At 37.3% G+C, this 23,521-nt stretch overlaps 1 protein-coding gene across 1 annotated transcript in view; it reads right to left on the bottom strand.

Annotated features, from left to right (window-relative positions):
- The window catches only part of AHCY (adenosylhomocysteinase), a 33,323-nt gene extending 17,913 nt beyond the window's left edge, over window positions 1-15,410 (bottom strand). Inside the window, exons 1-5 of the mRNA XM_007435108.4 lie at window positions 15,252-15,410; window positions 12,453-12,643; window positions 11,168-11,243; window positions 8,195-8,347; window positions 1,626-1,738 (exon numbers count right to left, since the gene is read on the bottom strand). Coding sequence (XP_007435170.1) covers window positions 1,626-1,738; window positions 8,195-8,347; window positions 11,168-11,243; window positions 12,453-12,643; window positions 15,252-15,279 — 561 coding nt within the window. The 5' untranslated portion in view covers window positions 15,280-15,410. The remainder of the gene's footprint in view (window positions 1-1,625; window positions 1,739-8,194; window positions 8,348-11,167; window positions 11,244-12,452; window positions 12,644-15,251) is intronic.
- Between the last annotated feature and the right edge of the window lie 8,111 nt (window positions 15,411-23,521).

Consider the following 23,521-nt stretch of genomic DNA (forward strand, 5'->3'; position numbering starts at 1 on the left):
AAGCCATGGATAACGAAGCAAGCCTATGACTCTGTGGGAATTGCGGGTTAAGTTCTGACGCCTGTGGTCATCTTCTTCCTCTCACAAGCACTTCTTTCCATAGCAATTGTCTACACAATTGTGTTACTTGTATTTACTCTTCCTTTTTCTCACTCAGGTGTGAAGGATCTCACTGGATTGGTATAGTTGTCAGACTCAAGTTGCTTTCTTGCAGCAGAAGTATCTTCTTTGGAGAAATTTGATGGGCTGCTGGTGGAGGAAGTTGCTCCATTTTCTGCCATGTGGCTCATGCTGGCTTCTCCACTACACACAGATCTTTCACACACTTGGTGAGGGAGGCCTTTCAGTCATGACGCTGGATGCTCTTGCTCCTTGCAGACTGTTTACAGGGAGAGTTAGCATGCTCCCAAGTGTTTAGTGTTGCCATTGGGCAGGATCTAAGAGGCACGTCTACTCCGTATCAGTGCCTGTCCTGTGGAACAGCATTCCTCCTGAGGTTCATATGGCTGCAATACTGGGAGGTCATAAAGCTGTAAAAACATGGCTCTTTCAGCAGTGCCTGGAGTAGAGTGTATTAATTCTCTTCCTGATAGTGTAATCTGACTGCTACAACTGCTTTTGAGTTGGTTATCTTTCTCTGATGCACAGCATGCATTACTGTTTTGTCCTTTGTATAATTACGGCTTCTATTTATTGTTTTAACCTTTATATGTAAGCCACTTAGAATTACTTTAGTGATTTAGGCAGCAAAGAGCTAGATAGATAAATTAAAAATTAAAAAACTAAGTCAAAACTGCAGATACATGAAAACTTTTGTTTATACACCAGGGTTTGATCTTTATCAATTATGGATAAGTGAAACCGCAGATAACAAAAGGACTACATGTAAAGCTGGATGTATAAGTCCAGGAAAATAGCAATTCACTACATTTATTATTGTTATTAATTAAAACTTGCATACCGCCTGACTCCCAATGACTCATTTAGATGTCAAACCATGAATAGTCATGCTCCATGATCATGTTCTCCCCACAACACCTTTTTCAAAGTATCCACAAGACTATTTTAAATTAATTAGGATCTTTCAACTTAATTTATTACATTTATTGGTTGCCTCACTCCCAACGACTTTGGACACTTCACAAGTAAAAACATTAAAAAATACAATAATAGATAAAAATGAAGAATAGAAAATGGCAAGGATGACCAAAAAAAGAGCCAGAAATTAAAAAAACCAAACCCACACAATCCACAACTACCTAATAAATAATAATACATAATAAAAGGGATAAAAGCAACTATATAATTCATGTTCATTGTACATATATTCTAAAACAAAAACCATTCTACATTTTGGCAGAGAGAATGGCAGAGAACATTTTTTAGCCTTTAAGCATTTTGCAATGCAAGAGAGACCCATAACATTTTATTTTTAATTTTGATGCCAAGTAGACTTCACCTCATTCCCTGTTTAGATGTAGTATTCTATAGCTTCATCAGGAAGTAGTCATGCACACTAAAGGGGGACATGGAAACAAGTCCTTCAAGGAAAACGTGAAGGGACAGTAAGTTACCAGCTAGGAAAGGAAAAAGAAAATAGAACACAAGAATTCTGGTTATGTTACCTTGGTGACAGAGTCATTAACATTAATAGCTGGCAACTTCAGGGTTCCATTGGCATGCATTTTGTAGAGATGATGGACCCCAGTGGTTGTCTCCTCAGATATTCCTTTGATTCCTGCAAGGAAAAATCCAACTGAATTTGCTGTACCACTCCTTACAGGAGGAAATCTTAGATTTCATTTTGGCAGAAGTTCCTTAGTAATGGGAAGGCATAACCACATTTTTCACATAAGAGAGGATCTAACTTACTCTAAGTCCATCTATTTATTTCCTTTCAGTGTAAACTTTTTAAACAGTGAGGATTTCAGATTGTTCAGTGCATGGACAGAAGAAAATGATATGTATGGTCAAGAGGGCTTCAAGGTTAACATAGGAAGAGGGATCTTCTCTCAGTGATGGTTAACAATATTGTGAAGTTGTAAGGAACAACACCTGGATTTCAAATAGCTCATATAAAATAATCCTATATTTACTTCAAGTTGTTAAGTTAATGACGGGACTCAATCCTGATTCATGGATGCACTGTTGAAGCAGCATCATTTTTCACATTGAGACTACATTTAGGAGGATATTATGTCCAAAATCATCTGAAACTTGCATAGCTGACTATGAAAAGGTTTGCATCCTCAAAGAAATAAGTACATTTACAAAAGTTAATAGAGGGTACAAGAGTTACATAGGCAGATGTTGAGATAGGGAATTCTGACAATTCCATGGTTATGGGTGGGGGGAGGGTGAGAAAGAAAATTTATAAGGCCCATTTAACAAGAATGCTTTCCACTAGTTATGGATGGAACTGCTTTGCAAACAGTCACTAGGCATACAATAAGTATGTCTTCCACTGAGACACAGTTTCCACTTTTTTGGTTGTAGAAATATGAACATGTCCCACCATGGTAACTATACATATTTTATTATAACTTCATCTGCAGTGAATATTATATATATTATAATAACAAGAACTGAGAACAGTCATAGGCCTAACTAAAGAAGGGGGCATGTAACATTTATTGTTTTATTTCCTTGTGTGTGTGTGTGTGTGTGTGTGTGCGCACACACACACACATATATTAAACAGTGTCCTCTAAATAATTTATATATTATACAACGCACACACTTATATGTATGTTGTATAATATATAAGTAACATTAAACATTATACCATTATATGTGTCCTCTACATGTTATATTGTTGGCATAAGATCAGAAATCATTCTTTATGCCTGTTCATATTCAGGAATATACTGGAATAAGTCTGTGACTACAGTATCAACATTTGACTGCTTACAGAACACTGATGTTACATTGACTTTTCATCTATGTTACAGTAATTTCCTTCATTAGGCCAACTAAAGTTCACAACAGTTGACTAAGCACAACTGTATGTTGTTAGTCTTAGATGGAATCTGGGAACAGAATGCAGATGTCCCAACTGGATTCTAGACTCCATCAGACTCTTCCAAAGACTGAGAGGATGAAGAAACAAGAAAGTTCAAGCTGGAGTGTACATTTTATAAATTACATTAATGGTCTTGTTTCATCAGCCTAATCACTTCACCTAGCTGACTGAGGACATGTAATTTGATAGGTCCCAGTTTGTATGTCTGTGATTTGCTCCCATTTCCACATAAGATTGTAGCCAAATGAACATCGGACTATCAACTTTGTTAAAAAGTTCTTGATTACTTGAAACCTTGAACATTATTCTGCAATCTTGAATTGGCCTAATAGATTGTTTTATTATGGATTTTGGAATATCCGTAAAGAAACGACCTTTCATTTTAAATTATCTGTTTTTCTATTTCCAGATAAGAAATATTAGGAAAGGAAGTGCATTTTTGAGAAGGTGGGAACAGCATTAGCTTGTCCCTGTAGTTTCACGCTCTGTGGATATTAGGTTTCCTATGGAAGAGTGTACTGCAGTAAGTGAAACTTAAGGCATTTTCATTAAACAAAGAAATACTGTAAGAATATAAATTTAGTTCTCAAACCAAACAGAAAAGAGAGCTTCACAGAAGTGAACAACAGTCTTGCATAATGACATGCTCTGCAGCAATTTATTAACTGATAGCCAATGGCCCTGCTGATGCAGTATTTTAGCAGACTGCACATTCAAGGAGACACAAATTCTATACGAAAATAATGTTGATAATTAAAGAACCTGATATCACCCCAAACTATTAAATATATTAGGCAGGATTAGTGTAATTGACACAAATATTTGAATCATGGGAACAATAGAGAAAAAGATCATAAATACCTCACACTGGATGCAAATTGTAAATCTTTAGAAGAACAAAGTCAGAGATAACCAAATATATCCCCATTTGTACTTCTCAGCATTAGAAAAAATAAAAAGAGAAAAAAGGTTGAACACATCCTAATCACTCCTGGATATGCAATGGACAATTCTGTCCTATATCTCTCCTGAAATATAACTAATGCATAAAATAGTCTTTGCAACATATTTTTTGTTAATATCAAGAAAAAATGACAAGGACAGTAGTTTCTGATAGAGTAGAAAGTGCAAGGCCTCCCTCTAGTGGGCCTTTTACAAAACCCTGTTTGCATAACTTTATATCCCAATTACCACATCCCCCTTTCACTTTTAGCACATGCTTCTAATGACCTCTTGTTGCATCTGCAATTTTATTTGTTAAAATTTATTATGGCTTAAGAAACCCTTACAGAAGCTATCTGCTAGTCACTCTTCCCTCTCTCATGCCCATGAAAGCTTCTATCCTTGTGCAACTGTGGTTTCTACATAACTACTAGATATACGCCAGAGGAACCTAATTTAATAGAAGTAGAGATTCATAACAGTAGCCACATAAATCATGTAACCTTGCAATGCCTTATCTATATATGATCCTCTTTATATGACCAAATGCTCCTGCTCCTTGATAAAAAACACAAAAGTTGTGTTCTAGGGCAGGCAAGCTCAAGCCAATTCAGTTTAAAGCAAAGTTGCAGTATATAAGGCATCACAGTTACATGCAGCACCCAACCGCTGTACTGCATGTTTTAATGCAGTGTTGTCCAAACTTGGCCACTTTAAGATGAGTGGACTTCAACTCCCAGAATTCCCTAGCCAGCATGGCTGGCTGGGGAATTCTGGGAGTTGAAGTCCACTCATCTTAAAGTGGCCAAGTTTGGACAACACTGTTTTAATGCAACAGACGGAAAAAATGATTAAATGGAAAATAACCGTACTAACTGCACTTTGATTTAATTAACTGTAATTTAAATTACATTTAGCCTTGACCTTGCCTATTTTGTGTAGTCCCTAGCAGTCACTAAAAAGTCAAGTGCAGCCCTGACCGTGAACAATTGCTCTCACTTGAGCTTAAGCAATTACAAGATATCCAAAAGTACACAAGCCGAGAAACCAGTTGTATAATGAAGCACGCCCTAAGAGACACAACTTCTGTTTTACAAGAGCTCAGTTTGACAGAATGTTCACCTTTTTTATCCCATGTGATATTCAGGTAGACATCAACGTGCTGGAATAATGCCTGGGTAACATTGATGGACCTGATAAACAAGCAGCATTATTGCCACTGAAGGGGCCAATGTTGGAAGATCTTGGCCTGTCTCCTAATCCTTGTCTGCTGTTAAAAATAACTGAATAGGATATTAGAGGCTTAACTTGCAGGTTTTAATTTCACTATTGGCAAACAGCTTTCCTCAGATTTGTAGGAGATTAATCTTGGTTCTTAACTTCAATTAAGTTTTTCCAAGCTTCATGTTCTTCCAATATTTGGGGTTTTTAATCTTTATGAACTTTTCCATTTACCATCCTTATTAAGTGTAATACATTGATATATGCAATTTGCTGATTACGTGGACTATCATTTGAGACAGTTTGGATTTGCATTGTGCTGGGACTAGATGTTGATGATAAAGCCTTGAGTTCTGATCCTGAGAGGCAATCCTGCTCTTAGCAGGCATAGTTTCAAAGTTCAAAGTGAACACCTACTTACTGAGAGGATAAAAGCATTACAGTACTAAGCTGTTTCTACAGGCCTTGAAAGTTCAAGTTAATAGAAATTAGTACATTCTATGTTGCACCAATCATGGAATAGCATGATGCGGTATATCACTATACAGACAGTCCCCTACTTGCAAACTTTCATGTTGCAAACTTTCACCAATACAAACAGGATGGACCTGGAAGTCAGGCCGGAAGTTGGAACCGGAAGTTGGGAGGAGGTGGGAAAGGGTTAGTTTGCAGGGCATCCCAAACTAACCCTTTCCCACCTTCTCCAGCATTCCTTTTGCATTTGAGGTTTGCACTGAAGTTGGAGTTCCCAAAAAAGGTTAGTTTATGTGGCACGCTCCACTGCCAGGTGAGGCGAGAGAGGGGGCGGTGGCAGAGGACAGGAGAGAGCAGGCAGAGGTCTCCTGCCTTGCCCAGCAATGGAGCGTGCCACACCCCACCGGCCCTGCCTCCTGCCTCCACCTCTTCTTTTTTTTTTGGTTGTTGGACTTACGAACAGCCTCTTGGAATGTAACCCATTCATAAGTAGAGGACTAGCTGGCTGGGGAATTATGGGAGTTGAAGTCCACACATCTTCAAGCTGCCAAGATTGAGAAACACTGCTTTGGATATAGATAAGATAGATATATCACTATACCATTAGCCTTTTTACTGAAGCCAAACTCTAAGACATCAAGGCCTGATTCTGCCATGCAATATACGCAGATGCCATTCTTGATAGCACTAAAACCTACCGTGACATCTAGGAATGCTAAGAGGGTGCTCCCTCCCTCCAAGTCTCTTTTCTTCAGAAAAAGAAACCAAAACAATCTACCCCTAACTGATTTGAACTTTCTGAATGTGGGGTTTTTTTACATTTAAACTTAGATATTTTATATTCTGTGAAACAGGTTGGTAAGTTATGTAAAATCATTTTACATTTCTCACTGGAAGGGGAAAATTATTTTTATTTAGGTGGGCTTTTGGTGTGTAAGCAAGTTTTAGATAGGACATGAGTCGGGGCACTTTCTAATCCATTTTATAAGATTTTCAATTGTGGCATGAATTATTTTGTTGATTTTTATTAACCATCCTGAATGCCATTTGTTTACAGTATTAGAAAAAAGATGTGAACAGCAGACCAGACTTTCTAGTAGTCAGAAACACTGCACTAACTACTAAATTGAGCTATTCGCCAATTCCATCAATTCTTGGAATTTATTATTTACTTAAGACTGTTTTTATATTGTATTTTAACTGATTTTATCTTCTCTGTAAACCACCCAGAGTTGCTTTTTAATGAGATGGGCGGTGACAAATTTGATATACAAAAAATCAAATAAAACAGTGTTTTTCAAACAGCAAAACATGATGAGGCAGAACAGCATCGTGCTATCATGGAAGCGCACATCCTTCTGAGTGATTCACAAAACACATTATTTTGGCAGCCATTAGTTCAAAATGCTCCTCCTCAAGTCCCACGGCTTTATTGCTGTTTTATACATTCTATTTAAATTCCTAACCTAATATATAAGTCAAAGGAAATGTCATAGTAAGACAGCAGCAACTTGAACATTTTCTCTCTTTAAATCTTCTGTTTCACCACGTAATTCATAACAACACTACCTAGGACATTCCTGAACAGTTTAGGATTTAGAGAATTAAAAAAATGGGGAAAACCTTTCAAGAGGATCCTCAAAAGAAAACGTTTCCTCAAAATCAAAAAGATAGTACTGATTTTTTGGTTTGGCTTCATTCCAAAAAGTTCATTGTGTATTTGCTGCACCTGTAAAAGACATTCAGTCTATAAGGGATGTCAATAAAAAGTTCAATACTGAATTCAGTGCTGAACACACACACACACACACACACGTATATATATATATTTTAAAGTTGAAGCCTTGTTGTTGTTGTTGTATAGCTGCAAAAAGTCTGAGCATAGTATTCTAAACACTGAGACATCTGCAAAGGGAGGGGAGTAGAAAATGGCTCATAGCTGTAAAATGAGTTTAATTTCAAACTGTCATAAAATTTCAGATTCACAGTGACTATACTACAAAAATAGGTCAGATTTAAAAAAAAATGGAACAATTTTAATGACATTAAAAGGCATCAAAATATAAAATGTACATCTCACTTATAAAAGATACAGAATAAGGGGGCCACTTGGGAAAGTCCAAATCAATCTTTACTTCTAAGGTGGGCATTCTGCAATTACTGAAGGTGAAGGTTGCAGTGAGTTTGGCAACACTAGAGAGTGGAACTGAAAGGACCTAGAACATTCTGGAGTTTTTCCTAATATTGGGGGAAGTTTAATGCAAATAAATCCTCCTTTACCATATGCTAAATCAATCAGGGCTTACAATATACTTTGTGGGTATTTTCTGCCTCACAAGTAGTGTCCGTTGTTTTGGGTGATTATGAGTTTTGCCCACCCTGCCTTTCATTCATTCATTACCATCCATTTAAAAATGAAACAATTATCTCCCCAGTCACTTTGAATGTACAATATTTCTGAGGATTCTGAATTCCCAAAAGAACTCTCCTTTGCCATCAGAAAATTTCAAGTGTTTTGGAAGACTAGACAATTACCTTTCAAGAGCTGAGGATATTTTGTATGAACCAAGCTGGTGAGGTCTCCACCGTCATCAAGAATCATGTTCAGAGGTTGTCCATCCTTGAAATAGAGGGTCTGTTCGATACACCATATATATTCTTCATCTGTTTCCCCTTTCCAGGCGTACACTAGGCCCAGATCAAACATAAAACATATGTCTTATAATTTCTTCAGCAGTTCTTAGTTATAACCAATTGAGAAGTTTGAGAGCTTAATGACAAGAAATGGTATCCTAATAGTTATTAAATTTTTTCCTTGAGGCAACAAAAAGTATTATCTGAGTATAAAACTTATTTTCCCTCTGACTCATGGCTATTAAGACTTTGACCAGAGCTCATCAGCTTCTCCTAGATCCGATACATTTATATAATGCCTTTCAATAGAGAAAGGCAGTAAGAAATGCAGTCTAAATGTAAATACTACAAAGGTATTGATGGAAAGGCAAGAGTACCGTATTTTTCCGACAATAAGATGCCCCCATGTACAAGACGACCCCCACTTTTCCAGCCCAAAATTAAAAAATCAATATTTTAAAGATAGTGCAGAGCACATTTTTATTTAGTAATTAGTTAACATTGACCTGATACACTCGGTGGGAGGAGGTCCAAACCGTCTCTCTGCAGCTCTATTTCCAGGCTCTTTTGCTTAACTGATTACATTCAAGCATGAGTGAAACTGCCGATAGCTTGTCTCTGCAAACAGCCTTCCTCTAATTGGTTTGTTCAGCATCAGCTGACGTCAGTTACATCAGGCTTGTGACTGGAGGAAGTCTGTTTGGGAGACAAGCTATTTCACTCGTGATTGGAGGCTAGCAACAGGAGGAAGCCTGTCTGCAGAGACAAAGTATGGGCAGTTTTGCAACCCCGCGATTCTTGGCTGACTTCCTTGAATAAGACGCCCTTCAGTTTTTAGGGTAAGGATTTTAGAAAAAAGTATCGTCTTATAGTCGGAAAAATACGGTACTTTGGAAAGTAACTTAGCCTTATTTAATTCAAGGTAAAGATTAATAACTACATCAGCCTTCTTCAAACTGTTTTCTCTTCAGATTTTAAAACTCTTAGAATTCTTAGCAATGGCCCTGCTGGCTGGGGAATTTTGGGAATTGGTCTATACCATTTAAAGTCAACATTAATGTCAACAGAATATCAACAGATACTGGAAAAAAATGTATCTGTGAGCAGATGTGAAGAGAGAGAGAGAGGCAAATTAGTCACATTTCCTTGCTCTCAAGTCAACATACTTAATAGCTTTTTTAATGAAAGAATCAAGGTATTATTGAGAAATAAAGGGCTACTGAAATCCCTCAATTTTCCATTCCCTTCATCCAATCAGATTGTTAGTCAGCATATTCATCCTTTAAAATATGTCAGTGTATCCTCCAGAGGAATTAGCCATGTTAAGACTCCTGCAATGAAGGTAATTGCCTTCTAAGTGTTTTGAGAATAAACTTGGGATCCCCAAGATGCCATCCCATGGCTCCCTGAATTTGCTTGTACTGTAAATGAAATACAAAGACCCTTTCTCTGGTGTTATCTTTACTTCCAAGAACGTATCTGATCTGTAAAGGGCCTGATAACCATCTTACAGTAACATAAACCAAAGACGACTATCAGCTTCTTTAATTTTTAGGTTAAAAGTGATCCTGTCTTGTACTCTTCTATCTATTCCAGAATCATCTTCACTTCCACCCTATGTGATTTTATCGTAACCTTTGATTGTTGTGAACTGCTCAGAGGCATTGAGAATCAGGCAGCATACAAATTACGTATTATTATTTTGTAGATTACAGCGGAAATAAAAATACATTGTTCAGCCATTCGTGTTTTGTTCTTTTGTTGCTTCTGACTTTTTTCTTTTTTTAATTTTCTGTAATTCCCAGACAACAATATTTCCTATGCAGACCACGGGCTACTCTTCCATAGCCCTTGCAATATATCTTTAATAAGCTAGATCCAAACGAGCAAGCCGGGCTTTAGTTCTATTTATTTTCATGGAAATGAAGCATAATCTTGTTAATCAGGATTAACCCAATAACATGAGCACTTTTTTTTCTCATGACAGATGCAAAAAATAGTCACTGATGTTAAATTCAAACAGTTTAATTATCATGTGCATCATAGCAGGATACTGCTATATACATCTTAGCAGGATACTGCTATATACATCTTAGGACCATGAAGATTTGAGATGCATCTCTCTGACTTGAATAATTGAGGCACAGCTAATCTGCCTCCCTGGCAGAGTTTTGGGACCTGTGCTGCAGAGAAACATTACAAGCAAAGCAGCTCTACCACTGATTAGAAGCTACCCCACTTCGTTTCTCACAAATATTACTCTAAAACCTACATCAGGCTCCAGAGTTTATTGGCTGCAAAGAAATTTTATTGTGACAAATGAGAAATCTAAATCTCCCAAAGCCCAAGCTCTTCTTAAATATTGTGAAATCATTCTTCAACATGCTGTGTCATTAGTAAGAGCAGGCCACGTCATCCAAGAAAACAAGAACAATGTAAGCTATTGGTGTGCTCCTTGTATTGAGATCACTTAGAAATGAGGACACTCATTATACTGAATCCAACATTTTGAAAATGCTGGATCCAGTATGATACAGGTAATACAGAATCTTCAAGATCATATATCTGCTAATTTCAAGATCAACAGCTTTTTGATTCAAGTCTTCTATATACCTGTATTATTTTCATCCTGCAGTTCCAGATATTTATTTGCATTTATTTTTTTAACAATAAAGCAGCAGCCTAGTCTTTTTTTTTTCACTAGGATGTGGCCTCAACAGGAAGTCACCCTGATAGCAAAGCATTCAGACTGAGAAATCATTCTTACTATGAACCCCAACACTTTTTTTCCCTGTTCTCCCCAGCTTCAGATGACACTCACAGGACTAAATAAACGAAATCAGGAATGTAACTGTTAACAATCTAAAACATTACCAGGAATTCCAGTTTTGGCAATAGCTGCAGCAGCATGATCTTGTGTGGAAAAAATATTGCAACTGGACCACTGGACCTGGAAAATAAGGATAATTCAAAATGCACCCCACTACATTTCATAGATATATACAGTTAATGAAGCAATCCCCAAAGCTTACTACTTTGATAGAATTTGATTGGGGGGAGGAGGAGGAGTGCTTCAAAGACAAATAGTTTGAAAAATCAGATCAATTATTTCCCAATGAAAGCTGAGTCAGAGTTCAAAACATTGTACCTGATTAAACTAAAAGCTTTCCAAAGCTCAGTAACTGAAAATCAGAATGTAATTGGGCCTTGAAGATAACTGCTTACTTAGGTTTCTTTTTCTAGCTTTAGTCAAAATTTTCTGATAGCTTTTCCTCATATCAAGTTAATCATGACACTGTAAGGAAATCTTATGGGTGGCTAGTTGCAGACTGGAGTCAGACACTGCTTTAAGCAATGCCATAACTTCTTTGGTTCTGTTGCACAAATCCAGTCATTGCAGTTTTATAGTTCAACACAAAAATAGCCCATTGCACTTATTCAACAAGCTAGAGCTTAGCAAAACTGAGCACAATCAACCCAGGATTAAGGAAGTCTCTGTACAAACTAATTTGCAGGGGATCAATGTTCCAACCACAGGCTTCTCGCCTGCAAACTATAATTTCAGATGAGCAAATAATACAATTGCTGGGCTTATGGATACAAACAAATCACTCTATAGCATGTGACCCCATCCTTTTTATAAGTGGCAGAATACAGATGGGGAAGCAGTGTTCTCTCTGCCAGATCTGTGATGATAGCTCTCAGTCTCTACAGTCACTACTAGGGCACATCATGCCTACCAGCTATAATTACTCTGAAGCACTAAGCCATAATTTTATCAACCATGCTTTATTGAGTAAGTGAATTTAACTGAGTTTGCACAACATGGTATCAATGATTTACAAGCCACAATGGCTAAGTTCACATAGCACACTAAGCTGTAACATTCATACATGATTATGAATGGAAAGACTCAATGTAAACTATAACTATCATGTAGCAAAATGTTTACTGTGGCATGGAAAAACAGTCCCAATAGCTTTGAGAGAAATATAAGTAAACAATTAAACTTTCCCAATACTATGTTATTTATTTGATTTTCCTTTTAACTGTTTCTATCAGTTGACAATCTTAAACTCTACATGGGCCATCTGGTGTCATCCTAATTCATCACAATCATTTCTGTCATGAATGCGATTTAACCCAAAAGCAGCTTTACCTCTGCCCCCAGAGCCAATAGAGTTTCAATCAGAACCGCAGTCTGCACTGTCATGTGTAGGCAACCAGCAATCCGAGCTCCTTTCAGTGGCTTTGTTGGGGAGTACATCTCACGCATCTTCATCAGCCCTGGCATCTCATTCTCAGCAATGTCCAGGGCCTTGCGTCCCCATTCAGCAAGGCTGATGTCAGCTGCAGGTTAAGGAAATAACAGAAACTGAAATACAGCATTCATAAATTTATGGTTCAGCCTTCTCCAAACTTCCAGAATAAAATTTTAAGAAAGGAAATGTGATACTAAATACTAAGGGTACATGTCAACTTTTCAAGAACTAGAGGGAAATTCTAGTTCTTGAAAAGTTGACATGTTCTTGAAAAGTTGACATCATACAAGCTCTATACAAACGTCATTTATCAAATGTTATGACTTGATAGCAATTGGCTCTATGTTACAACAACTAGTTTTGTTAGAAACACAGGAAATTTCTTTCTACACCAATACCTCCATCTTAAAACAATGAGAACCAACCAACAGTGCTCAGAAAGTTACATTGCTTACAAACATCTACCTAGCCATTATATAAAAAAAAAAGTTGGCCTTCATACATCTTTGCCCAGACCCAGCAAAACAATTCTTACAGGGATATGCATCTCAATATAATTTTTTTTCCTGAAGTACCACTGCTCAAGTTTATGTCATCAATGTCTAAACTTCTAACGCCTAAACAGACAGCAAAATTATAACAAGAGAAATGGGAATGTGCAAAGTTGCTTCTGCCATCCTGTTTTCCGTGGATTGCTACAAGAGTAGCAAGCCACTTCTACATTACGATAAAAAGAAAATTCACGAGGAAGCATGATTTCAAAAAAAAAAATCATAAAGGTGATTGTAAAGAAAGAAAACAAAAACAAAAACAGCAACAATATTCAAACACCAAGGAAATACAGTGTTACAGGTTTTGGAAGGAGAATGGGCAAGAACAGCTGACATACAGTACTGCGATCCCAGAATGAACTATCTTCAGACCCTTTTCTACTCACCCTATTTTATCCCACTTGCCATTTTCTTAAAAAAAAAAACAAAAAAACTTATAACAGCATTTGGTACTGTTAAATACCTTTGTGATCCTCTTACAAGGTTCACTAATATCCATTAACCTAAATAATGTTAGATTGTCAACAGCATCTGCTGTGCTTTATAATTAAGGGACTTCTAATGGTGGTCATTTTGGGGACTCAAACACAAAGCAGAAAGCGAATACCCTAAGATTGGAGACCTTATTCAGTGGAATCATGAATGCTTAACTGGGAATAAACCCAAGAGAAGCAACAGGTATTGCACCAGACAAAGCATCTACAAATGTTGAAGAGATAGAGAAGTGAAAAAATGCTGATGCAAAGCATTTAATGAATAATTGACTTTAGTCATCTTTACCCTAGAACAAAACCTAGGTGATTTGTGCATGTACATACACGTCTGATTTCAGAGATGTTACTTGTTGAAAGGACAATAGCAGGAGAAACAACAGTTTTACACAATAAACACCATTTAGAGTATTTTGTTAAGCTATCTAAATTTCCTTAGGAAACATCAGGATCTTCTGATACAAAATAACCTTTTGGAATTAATAACAATGACTTGTACACTCTCAAACACAGAAGTCCAGACATGGTGTTCTGTGGATGTTCAAAGGTTGTAAATGGCCAAAGGTTGAGAATTATGGGAGTTACAGTTCAAAACATTAGTAAGGCTGGCCTAACAATTGCCCCACATTGCCCAGCATATACATAATTCCACTTTCCAATTCTGATCCCTTAAATGGATGGCAAGTCTCCAATATTACACTAATTCATTAAAGCATTCCTACACTATCCGTCCATGGAATATTCCAGGTCTACCGGAGATGGTCCAAATTCAGCAACATTAAGAATACTGTGAGGATCGAAAAAGCTCTGATTCTAAACATTGTAAATGGAACCTCTATCTCATGCTTGCCCACAAATACTTCCTTTATTATCACTGCTCTTTTAGAGTGTGAAAGGTTAGCAAGTCTTAATTCTGCATAGCATTTGATTTTATGCATCTGGAAAAACAATGTGTCTTTTAAAAAAATTCGGATTGAGTTTCAAGTAAGAGCCCTTTTCTTTTGTAGAAATAATTACTAAAACTCGTGAATGGACTTAACAGCCAGAGGGCAGCGGTTGCTTGACAGCATGGTCCCCAGGAGCATGACGGGAAATGTAGTAATTTCAGTTGCAAGGCTCGAACGCCGTCCTGCTACTCAGCAGTCAGAAGAACTACACTTCCCCAAAGCCACTTTTCCCTCCAGAGCCACATGGCGTTTGCTCAGACATTACATGGAAACGATCTAGAAGGCAATCTGAAATCCATTTTGACTACAGAAGAAAAACATAAGCCTTCCCACAGGATACAAGCAGCACTACGGAGGATCACCCCTTTAATTTTCAGATCAATTTTCAATTAACGACAATCGGCTGCATCTACATCCTCCCCGGGGAGGAAGAATGATGTATCAATCTTTCAAGATCCTTCTGGATTTATAAAACACCTCCTCTCTGAGTTTCAAAAACAGCCAAAGGCACAGTAAAAAAAAAAAAAAAGGCATCGGATGTTTCTTTCCTAAATTGTTTCCGAGAAAAACGTAAGTCCTTGGCCACTGCTCTTTTTGCAACAAACCTCTGTACTGTATTCGGAAAGGAAACAGAACTGCCTCCGCAGGCCTCGCATGGGGACCGCTTACGGCCTGAAGAAGAACGAATAGGAGAATTAACTACTTACCAACTTTGTACGGCAGCTTGTCGGACATGCTGACGCTTTTACAGCGCGGAAGAGAAGGGGAAAGAAGGCAGCCGTCCGAATGGGCGAAGAAAAGCAACCGGCGCCAAAAGCAGGCTTTAAATAGACTCGCCTACTTTTGCAAATCCCCGAGGCCGCGTCCACCAATCCCCGTCCGCGGCACGAAGTGGGCGTGGTCGTGGTCGTGGAACGCTCGAAGGGAAGGTGGTGCTGCCCGGGGCGGTGGGGAAGAGGGTCGCGGCGTCTATCGGGGAGGGGAGGAACACCCCCTCCTTTCAAACGTCATAGAGCCATTCCGTTCTTTGTGGTTGTTCTTGCATTGATACTACGTTGAGGGCCGCTACAGGACATCTGCAATAACCCAGACGACCATTAGGTGGCAAAAAAGGTTAGTTTTCCATATCCATTTGCTGCCACCTAATGATTGTCCGGATCTTGGCCGTCCAGATCTGACAGCTCTAAATAATTAGTCTTAATTATTAAAAGTGTTTAATTTTGTAATCCCTATATATCAGTACCGCCTCCCCGCCGGATCAAGGGTTTCCTGCTAAATATAACACTCTGGGAAAAAAAAAATTTTTTAATTTTAACAAACCAAACCTAATGTTATGTTTGAATTACCAAAGTCCAAGTTTTTGCAATTTTGATAGAGTTGTTCTATCTTTCTGGCAAAAGAGAAGAATTTCAAGGATTGGCTTTTCTTTTCTTTTCTTTCTTTCTTTCTTTCTTTCTTTCTTTCTTTCTTTCTTTCTTTCTTTCTTTCTTTCTTTCTTTTTTTTCTTTTATTGCAGAAGAAGCTGAGCTGATTGGATGATTTAGGGTGCACCAGCTTTGAACTCTCCAGATTGCACGAAATTATCAAGATGGCCAGACATAAAATTATACGAAGAGTAGAAAATGATGAAGTCAAGAATGATAATGAATTGGATAATAGTTCCCAGTCTTTTTTGGGCTAAAGTTCACAACTGATGTTAATAGTAAATTGCCTATGGACCTGCAATCTGGGTTCACATAACATACTAAACCAACCGTGGTTTGCTTGGTTGTGATTCAGGTGCATTGTGTAAACTCAGCCATTATGGTTTTGCATACATGTAGCATATTAAATCAGCTTGGTTAAACAAGTCAGGGTGTACTGTGTTCTGTGAACATAATCACAGTTTATGCACCCAAAATTAAGCAAACGTTTAATTCATACAAAGTAGTGCTGTGAATAGAAGCCTCTCTGATTCAAAGTAATTATTAGCTCCCATCCAAGTTGTTACTTTTCTATAATGGGTATTCATATGTGTTAATCAGAGAGCCAGTTTGGTATCGTGGCTAAAGTGCTGGACTAGAAACTAGATGGCCGTGACCATCCTCCTGTAGGCATGGAAGTGGTCTTGGTGACTTTGGGCCAGTCATGCTCTGTCAGCCCAAATTACCTCATTGGGTGATGGTGGTTATTGTCACAAGAGGATGGAGCATTATATATATAACTCATTACATTGTACAAATAAGGAAGGAGGCGGGGGGGTGTCAAAAGGGCAGCAGTGGCTACGTAGTCAAAGCCTCGCATCTTTTAATGCTAGTGGCATATAAAAAGGGGGCAGGGCTTTGAGCACATGGTCATAGCCAGCATATTGACTTTTCTGACCCATGTAGACATCCCTAAACTAGAGGCATGAACCCTGCAATAATGAAGTCCTCCTCTATGAGGAGATGAGGTCCCAGGTATCACCCTTTCAGGCCCTCCCAGCATCTTCAGAAGCTACTTCCCAGTGAGCAATTTCCTCAGGCCACCTTGACAGCTGTTCCCAGCAGGCGTGGTGGCTTCTGAAATCTCTAACGATGAATTGATGGGTGTGCTATTACATTGGCTGTTTTCTAGCAGCACATAGGTCGAGGCTGTCAGATGACATCATTTTGTTTGGTCGTGGCTTGATTTTATGCATGTAAATTCAGGACTGTATAAATTAGCATTAACTAATTTAATATTAAATGTTAAATAATTTAGCTCAAGCATTTGCACTTTTAGTCTGCCCTTGCCTTCTGCCATATTAAGTATGAGCAATCCAGGGCTATGTTTCCAAAGGCCTTTCTTTTATCTCCCATCCAAGGAATCTCTTACAATGTTGATCTTTAGGCTTGGTTCAATCCAAATGGGTTTTTAAAATATCAATGATACCAACTTCAAATAATCTGGGAGGAAGTGCCCATCAAACCTCTCCATTTAAAAAAAAAGTATTTCTGCAGACGGTGACATTGAGATTTGGAGTACTGCAGTAATTATTATTGGGTTTATATTAGGAAAGGGAAGAGTTAAGTTAATCCTGCCTGTACACTGTGGTTATGTTGACAAAAAGGAGCGGAGAGGATGCCTACTAATTTAAAAAGCACAGTCTGACATGGTTGATAAAGACACATATAGTCTATGTTCAATTAATTCCTACAAATTAACTCCCCAGCAGAGGGCAGTTTTACTAAAGTTACAGAAAAACTTTAGAAAAAGAACTGTCTTCCATTTGAAATTAGAGTAACTGACTTCTGATTAAATGCTGCAAAAAGAAGATACAGTACTGCTATCATAGATAATCAACTGTGGAGACTCTATTTTATTTTTCTCTATATCTTCAATTTAATCAAAAGACAACTGCTATTCCACATATAAAGTTGATAGTTGATAAATAGTATATTTTAGTTCATTTTTATAATTTATAAAGATATACAGGCAGTCCTCATTTAGCAACCACAAATAGGACCGGAAACTTGGTTGTTAAGTGAAGTAGCCACTAAGTGAAAGAGACTGTGCTTATGATCTTACTTCAGCTTTCTTTTGCTTTACAGACCTGCGAAGGTCATAAATGTGATGATTGGTCATAAAGTTACTTTTTCATCACCATCATAACTGTGAATGGTCGCTAAACAGTACAGTTGCTAAGCGAGGTCTACCTGTATAATTAGCAAACTGAGTTATCCTCAAATAAAACAGAAAAACATCGCCAATTGAATCAGATGAGTACTCTTCATACAGAAATTCTTGGTGGCTTAAGTGGCCCCTTCCAGCTGTATAATCCCATGATTCCATATGAAAAAGTAAATATGATGAGGTAGCAACCAGCAGTACTCAAACCAGAGAAGACTACTACATTTTAGAACTCTTCTGCATGGCAATCTTAAGGTTCTTGCTTCTGTGCTGAAATCAGCTGGAAATGAAGTTGACTTATGAGATTGCTGGAGAGGGCAAAAAGTCTGTGTGTATATGGCTTCATTCTTGTATATAATAAAGAATCTAATCCAGAACTTCTCAACCTTGACAACTTTAAGATATGTAGACTTCAGCTCCTAGAATTCCCCAGCCATCTGGCTGGAGAATGCTAGGAGCTGAAGTCCACATATCTTAAAGTTGCCAAGGTTGAGAAATAGCCAAGATTTACCGTGACTCAGGGTGCAGCATATCCTTTCCAGACATAGAGAAAGATGTCCTTGAATTAAAGCTAGCTGCTTAACAACAATACAGAAGTGGTTTGCCATTCTGTTCTTCACCTTGCATTTTCAACTACTCATTTAGTCCATAGCCCTGAAATTCCCTAATGGTTTTTCACCCAAGGACTTATTAATGTAACTCGTATTTCGTTACTGAAGCTCCAAATTCTAAGATTCCAGATTCCCTTCAGAAATAATTTCGCATATTTGTTCTGGAAAGCTTTACAAGAAAGGTTATATTTCCTTTGTATATATATGAATACATCAGTTAATAGTAAACTGCCATATCCTAGGAAATATAAATTTCAAATCTAGTTGATCACATGGTCACACATGCAGACAGGCAGACACTGTTCCTCTTCCTGCATCAGAGCACCAAATCTGGTCCTAGGTTACTTATAGAGATGAGGGAATGTCTGTCCTATTGGTTGCTGTATTCCAGGGGTGTACAACTTTTTTTTAGGGCTAGGGCTTGTCTTACTCCAAGAAGTAAACAAGGCATGGACAAATAGTTGGTTTGAATCAAGGCAAACATTAATTTGATTTAATTTCAATCTAATTATGATGACTAATTATCTCATTTAAAAAACTACTGATCAGTGGCAGTTTTTGGAAAGACTTTCAAGAGTACATGAAATTTTGGGGCCTCCATTTGTATGCTTATTGTATACACGAGGGTGTTCTGTTCTTTAAGTTGTAATTCAGGTCCCTGCTGCTGTGAACTTGATTTTTCATTCTTCTGGATAATTCAGATTTTAGAAATTTCCTGAAATTTTTTTCTTTAAAATTATTAGCACTTACCCTCTGCCTAAACCTTCAGAATGAGTTTGAAGGTAATCTGTACTTTATCCAATTTGAAATGAGAGAACAAAGAGAAAAATTTTGATCCATCCTGAAGTAACAACAATTCGTTCACCTACACTCAAAAAGGAAAAGAAAGAATAGATTGCACTTTGCAAGCAGCTCCATACTCTGCTGAAGAGAAGAGGAAAACTCACAAAATGTGTGTCAATTTCATCTCTGCTTGGACTCGTGGAATAGAACTGCAAAATTTAGGAGTCAGGAGTTGTACGTCTTGTTTTGCAAGTGAGTGAATGCAAAACGAAACCTACCTGGTTGCACTGCAGCTGAGCAGGAAATAAACTGACTCACCTTTCCAACACTGCTGGTATCCTGAGAAAATAGAAAGTTGGAGTTGTCACATTGACTCAGAATCCTGTTGAGGAAGTGCCAATGGCAGTACATTGATTCTTCTTGGTTCCTGATCTGTTTATATGTTTTGCCAATTAATTCATCTTAGGATATTTTTTTGGCTTTTTTTGGGGGGGTCATAAATTCACCTACACTGCTCTTACTTTTATGAGAGTGTTCTTTCTTTAAATAATATTTACTTATTGTAGTTTTGGAGGGGGATTCTGTGAAACACCTACTGAATTATAATTTTGAGAAGTGAGGCACAATGAACTTTGGGGAACCTTAGGAATGCAAAATACAAAAGATTCATTATGAGCTGTGAATTCCAAACAATGCAAATAATATCAGATTCTACTGGATTTGGTGGTGTTTGCTAGGTTAAGATAAACTTAGAGATGACCTCTCTAGCTTGTAATGCAAGTAACAGAAGTAAATGATGGTGGATAATACGATCAAAATGGATAAGATCACAAAGGCAAGCCATGAAGGTCAGAGCTGAGTTACTATCTGGATGCAAACAATGCAGGAACGTTCTCCTGAAAAGTTCTGCTGCGCTTGTTTTACTGTTCTTGTTCAATTTGTTGAAAGAGAGATTGCTTTTGGTTGTCGTTTTAAAAAGAACATTTTGTGAAATTACAATGAATGGGCTACGGTTCTTGCATTTATTTTAGTTAGGAGGTGCCCAGGGACCATGTGTGAATGTCTTGATTCACTGTACAATTACAGTACCTCTGTAGTCACCCTGGCCTCTTCATATATTTAAGATACATCTGAAGGGACACAACACAAAGGAATTGTCCCATGAGACTTTTCTAGATCAGACGCATGGGCAACCAAGGACTCTACAGAATGAGAGAGAGAGAGAGAGAGAGAGAGAGAGAACAGAAAATGACAGCAGCATCTTCTATCACCTTTCAACAATAAAGTCAGCTTACAAAGATCATGAAAATAAATTCTAAAGTACTATTACAAACTGGGGGAGCCAGGATTAATTAAAACCTGCCTGTCAAACATGTGTCCTTGGACTTAAAAAAATAAAAACTGTTGGTGTCTTATCTGAGCCATCGTGTTTTGTTATGTTTTAACTATGTTTTAATTACATATCTGATATTTTATAAGCTGTCCAGGATCTTTGTAAAGTTAGAGGGCCATTACAAATCTAATATATAAATTAAGAAATAAATTCCTTCTTCCGAAGATTCTCCAGTAAGAGGTGTTAGTGTTATACTGCCAGAAGTTAGGCTGAACCTCCTAACATATCCTTTAATCTGGTCAGCTGGAAAGTTTTCAGCCCTCCTACCAAGGAGTTCTCAATTCAGCCCAGCTTTTGAAAAATATAATGGAAGATGCTGGCTGGATAGAACAAAATACCTGGTTCCATAACCCAAACGGTAGCTATATAATTGTGCAGTCCTGCGAGTGTCAGTGTTTTTAATGAGAAATTCCCTTATTAAACTAATTAAATCAGATGTCTGGATATAAAAAGGAATTTATTGGAAAAAAGATAAGGGAAAGATCAAGGGGAGATAACAATTACATCAGATAATTCCAAAGTTAATCAGCAAAATCAGCCAAGCTCAAGTAGTTACTATTTACTTCCTTGAATAAGATCTTAGGTTTCAACACATATTCAATAGTCATTTCAGAACTCTTAGCTGGAGAGAGATCATCTGGACCACATGCTACAATGTTTGTAGGCAGACCCTCTTTGTTGATGTTTCTTCTCTTGCTTTCTGATTTCCTCTTGAGCACTTTTCTCCGGTTTTACAGAATGCAAGGGATGAGTAAAAACAGCATCTTTGGGGAGACTGTAGCTTTGCCCAATCAGGATAATACTGTATCACCAGTACCCTGGATCTAGCCATCAAATTAGTAGTTATCTTGGGATTGAACCCATCTCCCTAACAACCCTTGGTGGACATGTTGTTGCCATTATATAATTATGAAAGGCTTTGGGTGAGGTAGGGGGAAACTGAATTCCATCTGCTTAGGCTTCTTAGCATGCAATCAATTTATCAGATAATTTATGGGGCACTGTTGTACCATACCTAAAACATGTCATTTGTTACTTTGTGTGCTTTGGAGGACAGATTTTGGTATAGTCAATATATTAGAAAACTTGCTTCTATGTTGTTACTTCCCTAAAATGAAAGTTCTTCAAGCAGACTATGATTGCTGATCAGAATAGCTATATTTATTAATTTTAACTTTTCAAATATTTTTATAGCACTCTTCATCTTCTGAAATCAGGGGAAATCTAAAGATATAAAGAACACAAATCTAATAATACTAACATGCAACAATATAAGGAAATATTACATGAAATAACCTGATTGAATAAAGTAATTTAAAAAATATTATATACCTGAACAACAACAAAAGATTTGATCATCAGTTGAAAGAACTATGTCAACACCAATCACATATTTGTGGTGAGGGTATTTCACAATCAGGTTGATGGTACACACAAGGCTTTCTCCTTTGATGTTATATAACATACTAAATACATGTAGGGAAAAGCTTCCTGATAATCTTAAAACATAGGCAGGTTGGTATCAGAGATCATGACTTCAGATATTTTTAGGTCCAAAATTGTTTCTTGCTGAAGGGATAAGCATCAGCATCTTGAAACTGGTTGCAACTCCTATAGGAGATTGTAGATGGAGAAGTCTAAGGTTTCAAGTCAAGTTAAAAATAAACAGACTGTTGAGATGAAAGAACTTAGTAGAAATTTTTCTTTGCAGGATTTTAAAGGAGACAGAAAATAAGTGGATATTACTATATCATATGGATGTATGCCCTGTTTTAGCTCTACTTCCTAAAGTAGAAAATCTAAACACGTTTATTAGATTCATACTAAGCCATGATGAGGTTTGTTTGGTTTTATCTTATTGTGTTATGTGAACTCAGCTATTGTCATTTGTTAATCATAACGTATAGCTGAGTTCTAAGAACTCAGCCAGTTGTGATTTATTCAACAAATCATGATTACACAGACCATGCCTTAGTGTGAAGTATGAATACAATCATTGAATAAAAACCCTTTTCCCAAGTAGAGGGTCCAATAAGAATTTAAATTGGTGAACCATTTATATAAGCTTAGATAGTAATTCTGACCGGTATGAGTAATTCTATTAACTGGTTGAATTCAGACAACATACTAGCATAGGCTAATATGATGTTGGGTAGTTTGTGATTCAATGTGTTGGAGAAACATAGCCATTACCTTAGTATGTTGTATGAACGAGACCAATGTTTGTAGCCATTATATAAGTAGTTGGGGGCATAATATGTTACGTGTACACAAGAACTGTATTTTTTAAAACTAGATTTAAGATTTAACATGTTGTATTAATCCAATCACTTGACTTAATATCAGTACTGTCTATTGAGATGAATGTATGATGTTAGAGGAACTACCATTACCCTGCTCCCTAATTTTAATTATACCATACAGTTATTTCTTCCTTATAATTACACCAAAGATAATGTATTCCTCTTAGTACTACTGAAGGTTGCAGCAGTGCAAGTCCTGCTTAGAAACTCATAGTTACTGTGAGATCTTCTGCCATGGAGACTCCATATACAGATTT

The sequence above is a fragment of the Python bivittatus genome, unplaced genomic scaffold (genome assembly GCF_059951505.1).
Source record: "Python bivittatus isolate LINGU-HERP-01145 unplaced genomic scaffold, Pbiv_v1 ctg000700_np1212, whole genome shotgun sequence".
Classification (NCBI taxonomy): domain Eukaryota; kingdom Metazoa; phylum Chordata; class Lepidosauria; order Squamata; family Pythonidae; genus Python; species Python bivittatus.